The 16,921-nt window shown below is 40.5% G+C and overlaps 1 protein-coding gene across 6 annotated transcripts in view; it reads right to left on the reverse strand.

Moving 5' to 3' along the window:
• Window positions 1-16,921, reverse strand: part of KIAA1211L (KIAA1211 like) — a 44,530-nt gene that overhangs the window by 12,390 nt on the left and 15,219 nt on the right. For 5 of the 6 annotated variants that reach the window (XM_017737171.1, XM_008635804.2, XM_017737169.1 and 2 more), the window contains 7 exons: window positions 15,222-15,298; window positions 14,096-14,261; window positions 11,027-11,162; window positions 10,496-10,660; window positions 9,803-9,871; window positions 6,398-6,628; window positions 2,597-4,175 (listed from right to left, as the gene is read on the reverse strand). In XM_017737171.1, coding sequence (XP_017592660.1) covers window positions 2,597-4,175; window positions 6,398-6,628; window positions 9,803-9,871; window positions 10,496-10,660; window positions 11,027-11,162; window positions 14,096-14,261; window positions 15,222-15,288 — 2,413 coding nt within the window. In that variant the 5' untranslated portion in view covers window positions 15,289-15,298. The remainder of the gene's footprint in view (window positions 1-2,596; window positions 4,176-6,397; window positions 6,629-9,802; window positions 9,872-10,495; window positions 10,661-11,026; window positions 11,163-14,095; window positions 14,262-15,221; window positions 15,299-16,921) is intronic. The other variant, XM_017737172.1, reaches the window with a different exon arrangement.

A 16,921-nucleotide genomic window follows, 5' to 3' on the forward strand; every position in this document is an offset into this window, starting at 1 on the left:
AGGAGAGGGCTAGGTGGTTGTAGGGGGAAAAAAAAAGTGTGTGTCCAGGCAGATCAGGAGGCCAGAGATGCCTGATAAGACACATGATCCATGAAGGGCTATGTTGATTGTGTTCATCAGATTTCTCCTGTTTGCAGTTGCAAAGACACAGTCCTGACTCACCAAGCTGAGAGAAACTTTTCATAGATCTTAAGATGACGTTTGGGCAGGGCTATTGCCCTGCTAAGTCCTCACTGCATCCAATGTCTCTCCTATGCCTCACAGAGGGACATCACTTTCGGGGTGACTGTGCAATTTTTCCCAATAAAGCTGGTGTGGTGCCAGGGCACTCAGAGGAGGTGGGCACACCTCATTCACCCATGACTTCAGGTGGCCAGTTCAGGCTGATGTGGCAACTTAGAAAAAGGAGGTGCTTGGTCAGGTATCTAAAGAGAGAGGTCTGCAGTGGGTCAGGTCAGCTTGGAGAAGACTGGTTTTTATTTAGAAAACTCTGAGTCCTGGCATGTACTCATATCAAAACCCATTACCAAATAAACCAAAGCTGGAAATACATGGAAAACTGTCACAGCAAACCTTTTAGCAAAACTATTTGCTTAAGTTGATACAATAAGTGTGGCAGTAAATAAGGAAGAAAACTAATTGCCATCACAGACCAATCTGAACCATCATTTTAAGCAACCTCAGGCCAGACAGATTTGTTGTAAAACTCCCAGGTGGAGGGGAACAAAGCAGGGATTCTTAACCTTGTTTCAAATTCCAGGTGCAGGCATCCCTACCAGGGAGACCGAGACTCAATTCTCACCCACAGTTCCTATTTTGCAGAGGGCAGTCCTGCACCGCAGGGCAGGAGCCTCCTTCCTCCTAGGGCTGAGGAGCCACAGAAGAAGCCTGGAGGAGAAATGTGCTCCCCGGCTTCATTTCTTCCCCTCCTTCCTTCTCCAGCACTCATTGTCTTTCACTGCAGGAAGACACTCCAGTCCATCTGCAGGCACTCTGGGACTCAGCAAGAGGGATGTGATAACGGGCTGTGTGAGGGAGCACTGGTACTCCCACTGCTCTCCTCCATACCCTGCCAGAACAACCCTACTGTGCTAGGTCTTCTCCTCTCTTGTCCCACTATGACCCTCCCCAAAATCTCAATCCATCAGAGATGTGGGCATCACTACAAATAATCAACTACTCAGGACAGCACAGAGAGGAAAATGCCTTTAAAGGGAGTGTTGGGATTATATACACATATATATCTATATATCTATATATATCACCTGCCTTGCCTGCAGGGTGTGGGGAGGTTCTGGCTGGATGACTGTGGGGACCTCATCCAGCTGTGGATCTTAATGAATCCCCTCCTTTATGATGGCAGGGAGAGCAGGAAACTGTGGACGTGACCAAAGTCCTGCAAAAATGTCTGTGATGCTGCAGCAGAGGACTGCTGAAATCAGATGTCGCTCAGGGCATCAGCAAGTTGCCTCTGGGGCCAGGAAGAGACTTTTGTCACCCTAGAGGACAAGAGAGGGGAAGCACCTTCTGTCTTGGTCAGAGGTGCTGACCAGAGACTCTCAGAGAATGACCCCAATCAGAGAAGAGCAACCAGATGGGGGGAAGCTCTGCAATGACACAGAGAAACTTTATCATTTTCTTGGCCAGCATTATCTCACATTTTTAACATCAAACCCATGCCCAGACAGGTCCAGGACAGGGAAAACATTTCTTCCACGTATCAGAAGACCTAAAGATTCTTTTTCCATTCTTGGCTGTTCTCTGAAGTGAAGAGCAGAGGTCTTCTGCTAGAACTGCTTTAGTGTGTTTCACCTCACTTGTTTACTGTCACTGCAAAGAACTCAGCGGTGTCACTTCCAGCCTTTTCTGTTCTCTGCCTGTAACCCACAGTATATTAGTCTCCAGACGTCTGATCATTTTTTTAACTCTAACCCAATTATATAAGACAGACAACAGGGTGAAATATAACAGTCTGCAGTAGACACGATCTTGCGGTCTCTCCTGGCTTTAAACTCCAGGAAGCTTCAGGGTTGTTAATTTTTGTTTTAAACAAGGAATGAGTAATGATAAAGATGGATAAATGAATAAGAAAAGCTCACAGGAGGCAATAAATAAATGGTGCGTTTACCATGGCAGGCAGTGACTGTCCTCATTGCATTTCTGCCTTAATGCTATGGTGAAAAAGAAGGTCTAGAGGTCTGAGTCACTTGTCCCACACAGGACACTTAATATGTGCTCTTGAAATTTGAATTGTCATACAGCAGCTCTAAATGGGGACACTTAGTGGCTTGATATTTCTGTTTTCCAATATTTGCTAGTGTACTTTATTTTTTGAGTGTCACTTTGAACATCCTTTAAACAATACCCTGAAATTTAAAAATCAGAGGTAAAAATATCTTATTCTGTCTGCTGTTTCTTCCCTGCTGACATTTTGATAATCTTTTCAGCAAGGGAAAATAAGGGAGCAACATCACTGAAGGCAGAGCCATCAGCTCATGCTCACCAGACAGATACAACAGTTCTGCCTCATGCTCTCGCACGGGTAAGGTCACTCTTTGCAAGTGAAGGTAACTTTATAAAGTTTTGGGAGTCTTACCAGGCACTTTACAAGCAGTTGACTCTTTCTCCAAGTCTCTGTCTTCATTTCTGGATTCAGGAGAGTGAACAGCTTTGTCCTGCTTATCCTTGCTTGCAGTAGTGTTTGGAATGGTTATGTTTTGCAACGCTGGCTTTTTAGGCAATGGAGGTTTGCTACTAAGCTGTTCAGAGGACTTTGCTTTGGGTTTGATCTTTTCATTAAAAGAATCACCAATATTTGTACTGGCTGTTTTTCTGATCTCTGCCTTATCACCTCTTAGAAAGGAAGTCAATCCCTCATTTTCTAAATTAAATTCTGCACTGTATCTTTTAATCCCTTTTGATTCTGGTGGTGAGTTGTCTCCATATTTCAAGGACAGTGAGGTGGATCTAAGTTTCACTTGTAAAGGACTTTTATCTTTACGACTTGGCTGATTCTGAGATACCACTGAAGAATTGCTTGGCATTGGTACTCCATCAACAGCCAGAGAAACATAACCAGCCAAAATTTCTGTAGGTTGGCCTGTGTTCTCAGAGTAGGACTCTGGCAGCAAAGTCTGCTTTTTGTTGCTACTTTTTTCCTCGTCCAGATCTGAGCCTTTCTGGAAGTCTTCTTGCCACTTCTCATCTCTTGAGGAGACCTTTGCTTTGGACAAGAAGAATCCAGTATTTAATGAGCTTTCCAACTCTGATCGTTCTGGGAAATGCAGGCTTCTGGTGCTTGGCCTCTCCCGTGCAGAGGAAACAGAAAACTTTTTGAAGGCATTAAGTTCATTGGCTGCTTTTTCAGCTTTCTTCCCCAACTGTTCCTCCTTGTGGACCAGTGACTGACTGTTCTCCTTACCAGAAGCAGCTGCTTCCTCTGCAGTCTTTATTTTCTCTAGAGAGCAGAAAGTCGATGATCCCATCTGCACTGAGGAAGCAGGATGTGAAACATGGAATGAGTCTGTGGGCTGAGAAGAATCCATGAAAAACTCCTTGCTGGACTCTGACAATAGAGTAAACTCTTTCTTTGCCCCTTCATTACAGGGCATTTCCACAGGTACCTGATCATCCTTCTGTTTATTTTGTTCCACCCTTTCCAAGCAAACAATACTATTCTTACTAATTGAAATATTTTCTTCAGATGGTAATTTATTTAATGGAAACACAGTAGGAAGCTCCTTATTTTCTTGATTTAAAATATTGATTGACACATCCCCAGACAACAGAACCAGTGTTTCTGAAGAATCTTCTTGCTTTTGTACTTCCCTGTCTGAAATGGAGTAGGAAGAAGTTGCAGAGCCTTTGTCTTCTGTCAGCAGTGAGGACTCAGACTCCTCACATGTCATTTCCAGTGGTGGTTGGCAGTCCTCTGGCTTATTCTCTGGTAGCAGGGTTTCCTGTACAGCAGCAGACTCGGAAGCAGGCTGAGTCATCACTGGTCTCAAAGCAGGGGGGAGGTCCTCAGGCATTATGGGCTTTGGCCAGGAAGCCACATTCTGTGTTGCAGCTGTGCTGCATGGCAGTTCTTGATTGCTGGGTTTGAATACAGCATCATCTTCTTCTTCTTCCTCTGGGGTACAGCTCAAATCAGTCAGAGATTCAGACTCGGTCCTCTGTAAAACAGAAATTCAGAAAGGCCCGTCACCATGTACAGCTTCACTTTTTTTCTTATTCACCATTACATTTACAACTGAGATCTCAGAGAGAAAGGCAATACTTCCCTCCAATGCTGAGCTTGCAGTTTTCTTAACCTACTGACTGGATGCTTTTTTAATTAAGCAAATCCTGGAATAATGCATTTAACCAATATAAAGGCAATGAGTGACATTTCCTTCTGCACAACTAGTGCTTTCATGCCTTTGTAGATGGGAAGTGCATCAGAACAATGGCCATTCGACTGTCCTTGGCAATTGGTTCTCCAGAGCATACTGCCTATGTTGTGCTGCTCTTAGGCAAAAAACACCACTTGAAAGAGAAAAATCTGTCCCTTTGTATTTTGCTACTCCACACTAGCATTAAAAATAAAACAACCCATTCTTCCTAAAGCATGACTCTGAAGAGGAAAGAGTACATAGAAGGAAGAGCAAAAGCCTAACAATTCCATCTGGTTATGACACTCCATTCCAGCTGAGTATCTGACCCGTATGGCAGTCTTGTGTCTAATCCCATTGTCATACAACATTACCGCCTTGCCTCCTTTGTGTAAAAGTCTTTTTCTTTCAAGAGTTAAACTATCTGATAGAAGTTTATAAATTCATATGTAGTTAAAAAGTTTACAATTCATATGTAATTATCTGTGAGGTCTTGTGATTAAACTTGATGTGAGGACTGGCTAAATACACAGGATTATATGAAAGCACAGTACTGAGCTGCTGAATATGCCTTTTCATATGGTGTCTGTATTAGCTCACTGTTTCACTGTAGTTTGTTGGGTAAATACATACTTTGGATGTGGGCCCTAATTCTAAGAACACAAAAACTGCACTTCAAAAATATTTTAAGGCGCTTGTGACTTCTTGTTTTGCAAATGCAACTGCAAAAAAACCAGTTGCAATGCCACCTGCATTCACAATCCATATACACAAGAACATAAAAGCAGAAGATATCAGTTAGCCAGAAGCAAGGTGCACAGGCAGAGTTGGGCAAGAAAATATTAAAAATTGTATTATCAAAATATGTGAACACTCTCTGTGGGAATCCAGATGGGCTCAGTCAGCTGGCAGTGTATAGGCAGCCTGGACAAAGCAATCGTATTTCAGTAACCACGTTAGAGTGGAAGAGGAGGATTGATCGGTGAATTGTTGCGTTACATGTTTTTCTAAATAACTGGCCTCATCATTGTGCTGCTCACAGCACTGCTCTACCGAGCTGAAAGGTCACTCACAGATTTGGAGAAATACAGAATATCAGCTGGGTAATATTTTGAGACAGAGGGAATAATATTTCTGGTAATAAGCAAGCCAAATTAATGGTTTTACCGTATTTAAAACATTGAAAAAACCCACAAACAATAAAATACAAATAGTGTAGTAAAAGCTGAAAACTTCAGTGCTAAAAGAGAGGAAGGAAAGAAAGAAAGAAGAAAAACTAAGGTATACCCTTCACAAAATATGACCAAGAATCAGATAAATGGTGTTTAAAAAGATGGTTTACAAAAAAAGATATTTTTTTTTTAATACTGTACACTTTTTAATAGCCTTTTAAAAATAGTTTTGATGACACTTTCATTTTTATTATGGGGTTTTTTTCCTGTTAAAACTTATTTAATATCACTGTAGGACACGTAAAGGATTTACAAGTTTTGGGGCAGGGAGAGGTCTGAATTTAAAACAGTCCTAATGTACAGAATTTGGCTCCAATTAATAGGCCAAAACTTGCTCTTTCTGTACTTTTTGAAAATACAAGACAAATTATATTTTGGAAGTCAAAACAGCTCCTCCATGAGTAGTCTCCCAAGGACTCAAGATTTTACAGGATATTCCAGACTAGGAAAAGTACACAAGTTGATCATAACACTTAAAAAAAATCTTTTAAGTAAGAAATGAAGCAGTCAGTCCAACTTGTGCATCACAAACAGGATACTAAATTGTATTGCACAGTGAATGCAAGAAGAAATTGTTATATAAACCACTGCATCAAGAGCTAACAGGTAAACTCATAATGTTTAATCTGTTCCTAGTGTCTAGTTCAGATACTCATCAGATAACAGCTATTAAAACCCAATGAAATATCCATGCTGCAAACTGACTTTATAATATCTGAGTTTGAAGTACAAAGTCCAGTAAGAGCTTTCTGGCTCTGTGTCAAAAGTGGCACTGTTTATTTTCACATGTACCTGAGAAAATTTTCTCATTCTACTGGATCTCTGGTTCCGGGGTTTTATTAAAAGCTTATGTTTAGCAGCAGAACTATCCAAGAAAGCAGAAAGCTCAGGTGGAGTGTCAAAATTGGCTGTAGGGGAGATGGTACTGTCAGATGTCCGGGGAGATCCAGTTTTGGTACTTCCATGTCTAGTGAACAGCTGACCATCTGTAGAGTGAGATCTAGAAGAAGAACCCAATGTAATCTGAAAAGAAAAAAAAAAAAAATCCCCAAACGGAGAATCAAACAAAGAAACAAAGACACAAAAATAACAATTCTACAAATAAGTAGCCATGTTTAATACCATTTTAAGTTTGCCTCTTTTTCTTTTTGACATTTCTTTAAAATACATTGCATTTCCTAATGTTGCATGTGATGTACTGGTGTTAGCAATTCTGCATTTTTAGCTGCTTCAATATTATGATATACTGTCCAGTGGGAAGGAGCAAATCCCATCTAACTGGATGATCTAAAGCACACAAATACATGGCCAGAATGTTTTAGAAGACAGATTTATGAAGAGTGCTCAGTTACAGAACCTAAAGGGCCATTTTCCTTTCTGGGTCTGTCCTCCAGCATCTTTGTCTAGGCTCCTACCCACAGTTGTTTTGTGCTGAGCATCTTTAGCTTCTTATATGTCAACAGGTCCCTTCCAACTCTACAATACCTTCCTAAAGACAAAAGAATTAAGAATTAGTGACATTGCCAATTAATTGTGTTTTCCCTTCATGTATTTATGTCTGCATTTACTGGAAATGTAAAGTTTCATTAGTAGACTATTCTGGGTAAGGAAGTGATGGAGAATTCCTACTAGAGGTCAATAACCCGTCCAGAAACAGCTCCTGAATGCTGCAAGGGTGTCGTACTTTCATGAAGTTGGAATTCAGCTTGCCTGTGAGCTTCACCAAAAACTACCGTAGTTCCAGGGATGATGCAAAGAGGACACTGGAAAATTTATTAAAAATTGCTCTAAAAAGGGGTCTTCCTTTCTCTCAGATTCAGTTTTGCAAATAGGCAAAATGGTATTTCCAAACTCTGTCACAGCATTAACATGACCTTTGACAACTCATGACAGCACTCATTTTGTAGGCTCGAAATTCTGATTCATTTCATGGGAGGAGATTTCCTCCTTTGTCATGCTTTCTTCTGTGGGAATTTGTCTTTCTTATTCTTTCTTTTTTTTTTCTGGAATTGGTATTTTACTAAGGAGGTTGAATGGGAGAAGGGGAGGGCAGGTTGGTGTTAATTTTATTTTGAGAGGGAAAAGGCATCAGTATTTTCTGCAAGTAGAATACTGCAATATGCACTGCAGCCAAAAGATACTCTGTAGTGTAGTGAGGGCCTGCTACAGCTTGCTCAATGGCCAGGGGAAAAGTCCCATTCCTTTTAGCAGAGGCTGGATCCACACCTTCTACTCATACTTTCTACTTAAGAAAAAGAAGGTAGCTCAGACATGCTGAATAATGGATGCTCTCATTAATTTTAACTCTACAATATCGGCAGTCTGGTAGTCAAACATGACTAATGTACAACAAACGATAGGTGGCTGCATTATACGTTAGTGCCTAACAGTGAATACATTGACATTTCAGCTCCATGATAAAGACACAGCACATGTTCTCTTTCAAGGCACGTCATTATTTGCCTGCCTTTCTTCTGGCTCCTGCTTTTCCTCGAAAACTTTGCATGTCTTCTTGTTGGCAGTGCGCAGAGTTGGCCATTACACTGGAAAATCCAAAATCTGGTTTGTTACTTAAATTTCAGCAGCCTTAGTGAATGCTAGCTCTGAGCCGGCTGCAGAAGTTGTTTGTCCCATGAAGTCTGGCTTTGACAAAGCCTACTGGAGAAGGAAAGAGCTGGCAGACCCCTTTCTCCAAATCATGGCTCAGTCATCCTTCAACTGGTCATGCGGGGTGGCACAAGGTGGGGGGCCATGAGGAAACCCCATCCCCAAAGCCCAGACAGGAGAGTTGTGATTCCTTTCTTCAATCCCAAAAGGCTGCCAAGATGCAGCAAGGTGTCACTGCTGCCCAAAACCTCAGGGCTGTGTTGTGAAAAATTCCTCAGCCCTGTTAACTGCTCTCCTCTGATTTCTAGAAGCAGGGCTAATTTCTCCGAAATGCCAGGTAGTAGATCCTGTGGTTTGGGAAGAAAGCCTTCAGATGGAGCTGCATTCTGGCTGCACTCTCAAACTGGCATGGGATGAAGAGAACTCTGAGCTAAATGATAGGGCATGTGGAAAAAGCTAAGCAACTGTGTAGTCAGCTCCACGACTCAGGAGTCAGCAAGTGAGTCAGAATGTAATGTTAATGGAACAACAGGGAGACATAAATCCTCTTTTAGCAAACATGCATCTGGACTGGACACAATTACAGTAAGACCATAACAACTTTCATGAAATACTTTCTCCATGTGTTCTGTTGTTTTTATTTTAAAAATATTAATATTGCACTGCATATAAGCAGTTTTTCAAGCAGCTTCATGTGGAATCTAAGAAGTAAGGCCAGAAATCTTTGCTGAGCCCTGCTGCAGCTGGTCCTGAAATACATTTTGCATAATTACCAAGAAATGGTCAGCTCGGGACTAGTTTCTCTATTTCATTTCTGCAATTTCCCTCCACTCCTCCTCCTATTTCTAGAACATGCTCTTCCCTCTACCCCCTGTGTTGTTTCCACCACGACTCCAGCTGCAGACAGCTAAAAGGGACTCTTCAGAGCTTTTCAAAACAGCCCTTTAATCAGCCAGAACGGCTGGCTGCTGATTGAAGAAAGCCATCCATGCGCCTATACTTGAGCTCTGAAAAACATCACTTCAGCAAAATTCACAGCCAGAATCCGACTGACGGCTGAACTCAGACTCCTAAGCAGCAGTGTCAGCCACTATCATCAGGCAAACACTTTCTGTGTCAGTGTGAGGTAACTTTGTACTTAAAGCAGGATCTGGGCAGATTTCAGAGGATCTAGAGCTTGTTCCCATCTCTTCAATAAGCTTTCTCCCTTATCCTATGCATATAAGTCAAGCAGCCTTTACTGCAATTTCCCGTCTTTCAAAAAATGGGCACTACTTCAGTGTCTAAATCTGGTTGGTTGTGCTTGGAGATTAAATCATGTCTATAAAGTTTGCTAAAGGATATGAGCTTTTCTAGAGACCTTAATTATTATCAATGGGAGATTACCTTGCATCAGAATTATGTGGATAAATAATCATAGTTTTTAAGTTAGACAGACAGGCATTAAAACAGCAAACAGACAGGCAGGCAACTACATGCATACAAAGCTGTTTTTTGCAGCAGACAGGCAACAAAATAGTATTTTTTCTATTTCTTTTAAAAACTGTTATGGATCATTGCTTGTCCCTTAATACATTTGGCAGAAGTTACCTGTTCTTCTTCTTCACTGCCTGTTCCAGCTAAACTCAAAGAGCTAAGGTGCTTGTGAGAGTCAGAGAACTGTGGGATGGAATGAGGAAGAGATTCAGTAAAAGATGACAAACAAGGTGGATATAATTGCAGAAACCATCTACACAAAGTGCACAAAGGTACTGACAATGTAAGTTGGTTTTCTCTATAGTCTTAAGGATTAGCAAGGACACTGCAAACATAAAGCATCAGACATGCAGATAAAGAATTAAATAATGTCTAACAAAACTATCATAAAAAACAATTCAGATTATTTTATGTTTCTTTTTCCAATGACAACCTAGAAGAACATTAGAGAGCTCTCTTATCAGCACACTCAAGGAGGAATACAGATTTTTCAGCTGTATTTTTTTTTATGCCTGGCAGCTCTTTGTAGGCTCTATAAAAAACACAGCATTGCCATGCATGCACACAAACACATACTCTTCTTCCTAGTTCTGCATTTTCTGGTGTGATACTTATATTTCAATAGGACACAGACTCTAAGTAGCTGTTTACATAGAGAGAGAGTGTTTTCCCAGTTGGAGCAAGGCATTTCTGAATTGCTCAGAGGTAAAACAGTGATACATAAAACCAAATACTTTATTCTACCTTCCACATATAGGTAAAAGAAGTCATTAAACACTCATTTTTGTCAACACTGGAACTACTCACTCTCGTTTTCACGCCTGAGTTTAGGCTTTCATGAAGCAAAGATATTTCTGGAGGGCTTCTGGGTAATCCATCATCTTCAGAACTGGTCCCAGCATCCTCTGTTCGCTTTGCATGAAGTCCAAATGGAGGTGGAGGTCCCAATTTCATGGTGGGCTGGAGTTTCAGCTTCAGCATGGCATAAAAAACATTAGCTTATGATAGTGATGGAGTTTTTCCCACAACATTTTTTAAGCTGAGGTCAATGAGTTACCGTTATTTTTACTTCACAATTGAATGATTCAGGGCACAGGACATCTGCAGTTACATATTCTCTTAGGGAGCCAAATAAACTATCCATTTTCCAGCTATCATTTACGTAGAACCAAGACAGGATAGTGCTGTCTAATTAACAAATGCAATATTTGATGTAAGCTGCCGACAGATATTACTTACTAATCAAATGTTCAACCACAAATAACATTAAAAAAAAATCAAGCCTGGAAAGGCATTCCACTTCTTGCATTTAAAAAAAAATTATGTTGTGTAAATTACCTGTAAAGCTCTAATTCGATCAGAAACGTTTTCTTGAGAAAACACTCTTACTGGCCTTGCAGGCTCTTGCCCAGTCTCAAGGATAAAAATGCTATCATGTGACAAAGCTCTGCTTCCCATAATGCCTTTGTGTGTCCTAGAATAATACAACAAATGAGTGAAAACATGCAAACTTTTTTGCCATTTCTCTTAACTCACGTAGCCTATTGAGAGTGGAATGGGAGACAGGCATGCACAGCATACATCACAAACAAGATTGCAGACTTCTCCATGAATACAATACAGTCATTCAGGCTAATCTAAGTAACACCTTTAAAAACAACAAAAAAATTTGTAAATGCTGTTATCTGACACGTTAACAAACTGAATCAAGGTTAAAGGCAGTTTAACCCCAGAGGATGAGTTATATCTTATGGAAAAAGCTACTGCCCCTTGAGTGGAAGCCGGCAGCTGAGTGGTGTCAGGGTGCCACAGGCAAGCCCAGGTGCAAAATGAAGGGAGTTCACATAAACAAGCCTGTACTGAGAGTTCTTGCTAATCATCGGAAGAATAAATACCTTTTACTATCTAAATGTGGTACAGCATTTAATATATCTCTGCCATACAAATCATTAGCAAAAACATTTCAGGCAATGTAGTCCTCACATGGAATCATTTGCATATATCCTTAAAAGGTGCTATTCTCTATATCAAGATCCCTCGTATCTTCTCTTATGAGCCTGTGAGACACATTTTTTCATGGACAATCTTTGTGGCCTAGTTAGAGGAAGTGGGAGACGCTTTGTGGGCAGTTTCTCTCATATTCTGTTTCCTGCTTCTGATGCGTTAGGCAACTTCTTTTGCAAATGGTGCATGTGGGATATGAGCATCTTCTTTCCTTATGGGAATGGTAGAGAAGGCCCACAGACAGAGAGCTAGCTGCTAGGAAGTTTCTTGTGCTCATTTTCCTCAGCTTAGTTTGTACCCTGACTGAGCAGGGACAAGAAATGTGCACACAGAATTTTTTTTAAGAGTACCCTTTTAAAATTTTTTAAATCAGGGAGCTGTGAAATGGCAAATGAGCGCAGAATACAGAATTGTTCAGGTTCATGTAACTATCAAGTTAATTGAGCAGAAAAGAAAAAAGAACTGTATTTCTGGATCCTAGCTACTGTCATAGGGACATTGAGGACAAACATAAACAAACATGGCAGACAGTAGTATTTTTCTCATAAAGGCTGCTATAAATATATTTGATAAAACAATAGCAGGAAAGAGTTGATTTACATTCTTGCTGCAGAAGGAAGGAAGGCCTGCTACTTCTGCTTAATGCATTAGCGACATTAGAAGAACAATTTATCGAAGTGCAAATGTGATCTCTGCAATGCATCCAAAGTCAGACAGATCTATAGCAATTTGCAGAGCAGGTGCCAGTCAGGGCTGCAGTGGTGCCCAACGCACCAACATTTAACAAGGGCAGCAGCCACGCTGGCAGTGTCGTTGCATGGGCACATTTACCCCAGCATTCCATCCTCATTTCCCCTTTCTAGTAGATGCATCCCTCCCAGACACATAATGGAGGTACTCTACATGTCTCCTCAGATTAAGTGTGTTCGAATTAATTTTCCTTCCTTTCAAATACTTTCCTGGTCTTTGTCTATCTAGATATTAAGAAACAATAATGTAACAACCCTTCAAGTTACAGCACAGGAATACGGCCAAAACAGCCAGAGATGGCACCTACTCAGACATGCCCTTATTGAGCCATACACGGGGAAGGAAAATCTCACCACCCATGTCTTGTAAGTAAGTTGTCAAACAACAACACTACACACCACCTGATGCTGCCAGCCCAGAACTCCTAGGGCTTCAAGCTGGACTAACAAACTTTGCTATTGCCAATGCCATGAAAGCAAAAAGATGAAACCAAACCAAACCAAACCACCAAAGAAAAAAAAGGAAAAAAAAGAAAAAGTAGTTAATAATTTCTTTTGGTTGTTTGGCGCTGCCTGGTGGCCACATCGAATAATGTCGTTTTAAATGGCTGGGATGGTTTCCTTTCCCACTCCGGGGCACAGCAGCACCTCCTGCTTGAGGACCAGGAGGCTTGTTCTGAGAGGCACAACATCCACCAATGCAAAGAATTGCTTTTTAGTTAGCCAAGGGGCTCTTCAGTCCACCTCTCCATCCAGAGACATGTCTGAATGTTTAGACCGGGTTTCTCATGGTTACCTTTCATAGTGGGTAATGTTTTTGCAATGTCTGGATGAAGACAGGGTTTTCAGAGGCAAAGAGATACACAGGATGTGACTCATGTGGTCTAACTTCAGACACCAAATCACGCTATTTACATTGGGGTTGGTTATCCCAAGCTCCTGTTTACATTCAGTGGGGAGATACAGACACTTCCAGAGCCTATTTCATGCATAAGGATGATACAAGCTTTGTTAGCAATGCTGTCTTCTCTCTGATTATAAAAGGCAGCTGGTAAGTAACTATTCCTGTCCATGGCGAGAGGTTGGAACTGGATGATGTCTAAAGACCCTTGCAACTCAAACCATTCTATGAATCTGTTGTTCTATAACTCAAATGCAGACACTTTTCCTTTGGTCAGATGAATCCCATGTATACAGAGGGAAAAAAGGCTTCAGAGCCTCTGGATCCTACTGATTTCAGTTGCAGTCGTCCCATTAGTCCTTCCTTGCTTTCAAACTCTGGCATAAATGGCTACATTTCTCTAACAATCCTTAGCAGTTACATTTTAGGGGCATAAGACAATCCTGGTAGAATATAAACTGAGTATCTAATTCATTTTTGAAGATGTAAATGACATTTTTTTGAAATTATAACCCAAGGCTTATTTATGATTAAGTGAAAGCTTTTTTCATTACTAATTTCTTGCTACACCCCATCCAATTCCCTTCTGATTTGCCTTGCATCAGCCATTTTAATTTGTACTTTCCTAGGAAAAGCAACTATTTGGAAATACAGCATTCTGAACAAGGGGAGGAGGCAATTTTGGGGTGTCTTTAATCTCCAAACATTGTAGCAATTTTGTATTTGTTTACGAGACAGAGTCCAAAGACTTACTCAAGTTCATCTTCAGAATCGTAACTAACGCGCACGTCATGAGAGGCTGGGACATCACTTGTTGACTGGCACAACTTCAGACTGCTGCTCACAGAAGATGATGTCTCTTTCCTTTTCTTTTTACCAAAAAACTTTTTGAAAGACTTGAACTTTGACTTTTTCTTTCCTAAGTGAAGAAACATAAAGAAGATACAACCAGCAGCATGTGAAAATTTTTGAACAATAACATTTCTTTATAATTTTTTGCATAAGTGAATTTTTTTCCTGGAAAATGCAACACAGTCCACTCTTGCATTAATGCCTTTCAAGACTATACTGATAGCATGAAATTACCGTTATCTTGGAGAATGGATTGCAATGTTTATGAGACATAAGAAATAACCAATGGTGTAGAATCATTCCTAATAGAGTTTCTACTTGCCTCTTGAGGTAATTAAATTGTGAAGGAAAAATTTGGTCTTAACTGCCTAGGATACAAAAAAGAAATTATTACTTGGAAACCCACTGCCTTTGTTCAGCAAGCTAAGCAGTAATGATAAGAGCAATGCTACCAAAACCAATTTAAGTGTAGAAAAGGCATACACAGGTGAACGCGCAGTGTCGGGAGGCTAATGCCTTTTAAATGTTGGGTTTATAATACATCGAGAATATTTTGAATGCTAATTACAAGATTCAATAGATCACAAAGTATTCATCTAGGAATCAAATGCTAACCTTGAAAAGCAATTCTACTCTGCTCAGTAAGGGAAGACCTAAATTAGGATCAGTTGCAAGCTCTGTGAAGGAAACTCTTTAAAATTAAATCAGTGTTTTGCACAAGAATTCCAACAACTTGTGCCTGGTTTGTTTAAGCTGGTATGACAGCATTGTGAGGCATCCCTGTCAGCATTTCACCTACTCTTGGATCTTGTTGGGTAAAAAAGTTAGCCTGTTCACAAGATGCTACAAAAATCTTATTTCAAGCCTCTGAAAATACTGAAAACATGTAACAGCTTTTGGAAACAGGTGAAGAGAAAGGCAGAATGTGTTCTCTAAATGAACAAATTCACTTCTATGATAGAGCAAAGGCATAGAAGCTCAAGAAGTCACAGCACTTTTCATTCACTGGGGAAGGAAGAAATTCTACCTGAATTGTCCTCTCCATCTCCTTCAGCCTCTCTCATCTTAGAGTCCATTATCCTTGAGGAACTCATGTGGCAATCACTAAAGGAGGTACAAAAAGGGTTAGTCATATCAACAAAATAACAGTACTTTACTAAATATATGTACACATACAGGCAAGTTACTAAAACAAAAAAATATAGAATAGAATATTATGTGTATGCTTACATAATATATGTCTCCAGATATGTCTAAATATATGTGTGTGTATATATAAATATACATAAAATATACATAATATATAAAAATATCCCATATGGTACTTAATAGGCTAAGATATAATAGATTCCACAGACTATTTCCACTTTCAGAAGACAATAGTACAGGACAGTTTAGTCGACCAGCCTCTCCTGTCTGAAGACTGAGTTTGGTGAATTCTTGAATGTTTCTAAAAACATGCATCAGAGGAAGTGGGCTTCTTTGATCTCCCTTTCTCAGCCCATTCAGGACCAGAGACAAAACGACAAAATTACAGCATTTGAGTAAGTGTACAAGTAACAATAGTAGAGAACCCCATGTATTTTCCCCTTATTTATATCCAATTTGAAGTATTCTACAGATTGTAGTTTTTCTCCCTTCTAAAGAAACATGCGAAAAGATAATGATTCTTTCTATTCCTTTTTTTATTTTTAATAGATAACAGTTAGGGAGAATTAGTGACAGAGAAATACAAGTAAAATATAAAACAACAGATTTTCTTATTTTCTTCTCTCTTCTTAACTTTTCGAAAGCAAAATATTACTTTGCTTATTAAGGTTCCTAAATTAAAAAATAATTGCTAAACTGTACATGTCCAAAGCCTGAAGATATTATATCTGTAATTTAAATTGCGTTTCCCATGCAGTAGTCTGTGCTCTCTTTTCTTCATCTGGAGAGCAAAATTCCATGGTCAAGGGAGAATAAAGTCACGGATGCCATTGATTGGATAGTGAGTTAAATGTTGTAGAGTCACTCTTTGGGCTGTAATGGTGACAGATGGTCATGCCACAACCCAGATGGGAGGGTGAGTAGATTGTGGCTCTTTTGATCCACTGAAGTACCAGGAGACTTAAGAAACAAGGCTCGTAAATTCAACAAGTTAGTGAAATGGAAACGAAACCCTTATTACTCAAATCTAAAACACAACACATCGCCTGAACCATCCGCAGCCACCTGAGCCTGGCCACAGCACATGGCTGCAGGACAGCCACAGCAAAGGCACCTCTACTGCCTGGCAGCTCCTGGGCCTTCTGCACCAGACAGAGCCACACCTTGGGTGTAAAACACCCCCTGCCACCACCCACCGGGTACCAAATCACAACATAAACATGAGAGTGAGCAACTTTTGGTCAAGGGCATCTGCCTTAAGTGTAGAGAATTAATGAGGAACCTACCCTACAAAAAAACACGGATGAGGGCGGTGAGGCACTGGAACAGGTTGCCCAGAGAAGCTGTGGATACTAAACCCCTGGAAGTGTTCAAGGTCAGGCTGGATGAGGCTTTGAGCAATCTGGTCTAGTGGAAGGTGTCCCTGCCTATGGCAGGGAGGTCGGAACTAGATGTTCTTTAAGGTCCATTCCAACACAAACAATTCTGTGATTCTAGGATACCTTTATTTTTAAAGTAAATGTCCACTGGGAGGTGACAGATAAATATGTATTGTGGGCTGTGGCTGTGTGACACAGG

The sequence above is a fragment of the Corvus brachyrhynchos genome, unplaced genomic scaffold (genome assembly GCF_000691975.1).
Source record: "Corvus brachyrhynchos isolate BGI_N302 unplaced genomic scaffold, ASM69197v1 scaffold83, whole genome shotgun sequence".
NCBI classification, from domain to species: domain Eukaryota; kingdom Metazoa; phylum Chordata; class Aves; order Passeriformes; family Corvidae; genus Corvus; species Corvus brachyrhynchos.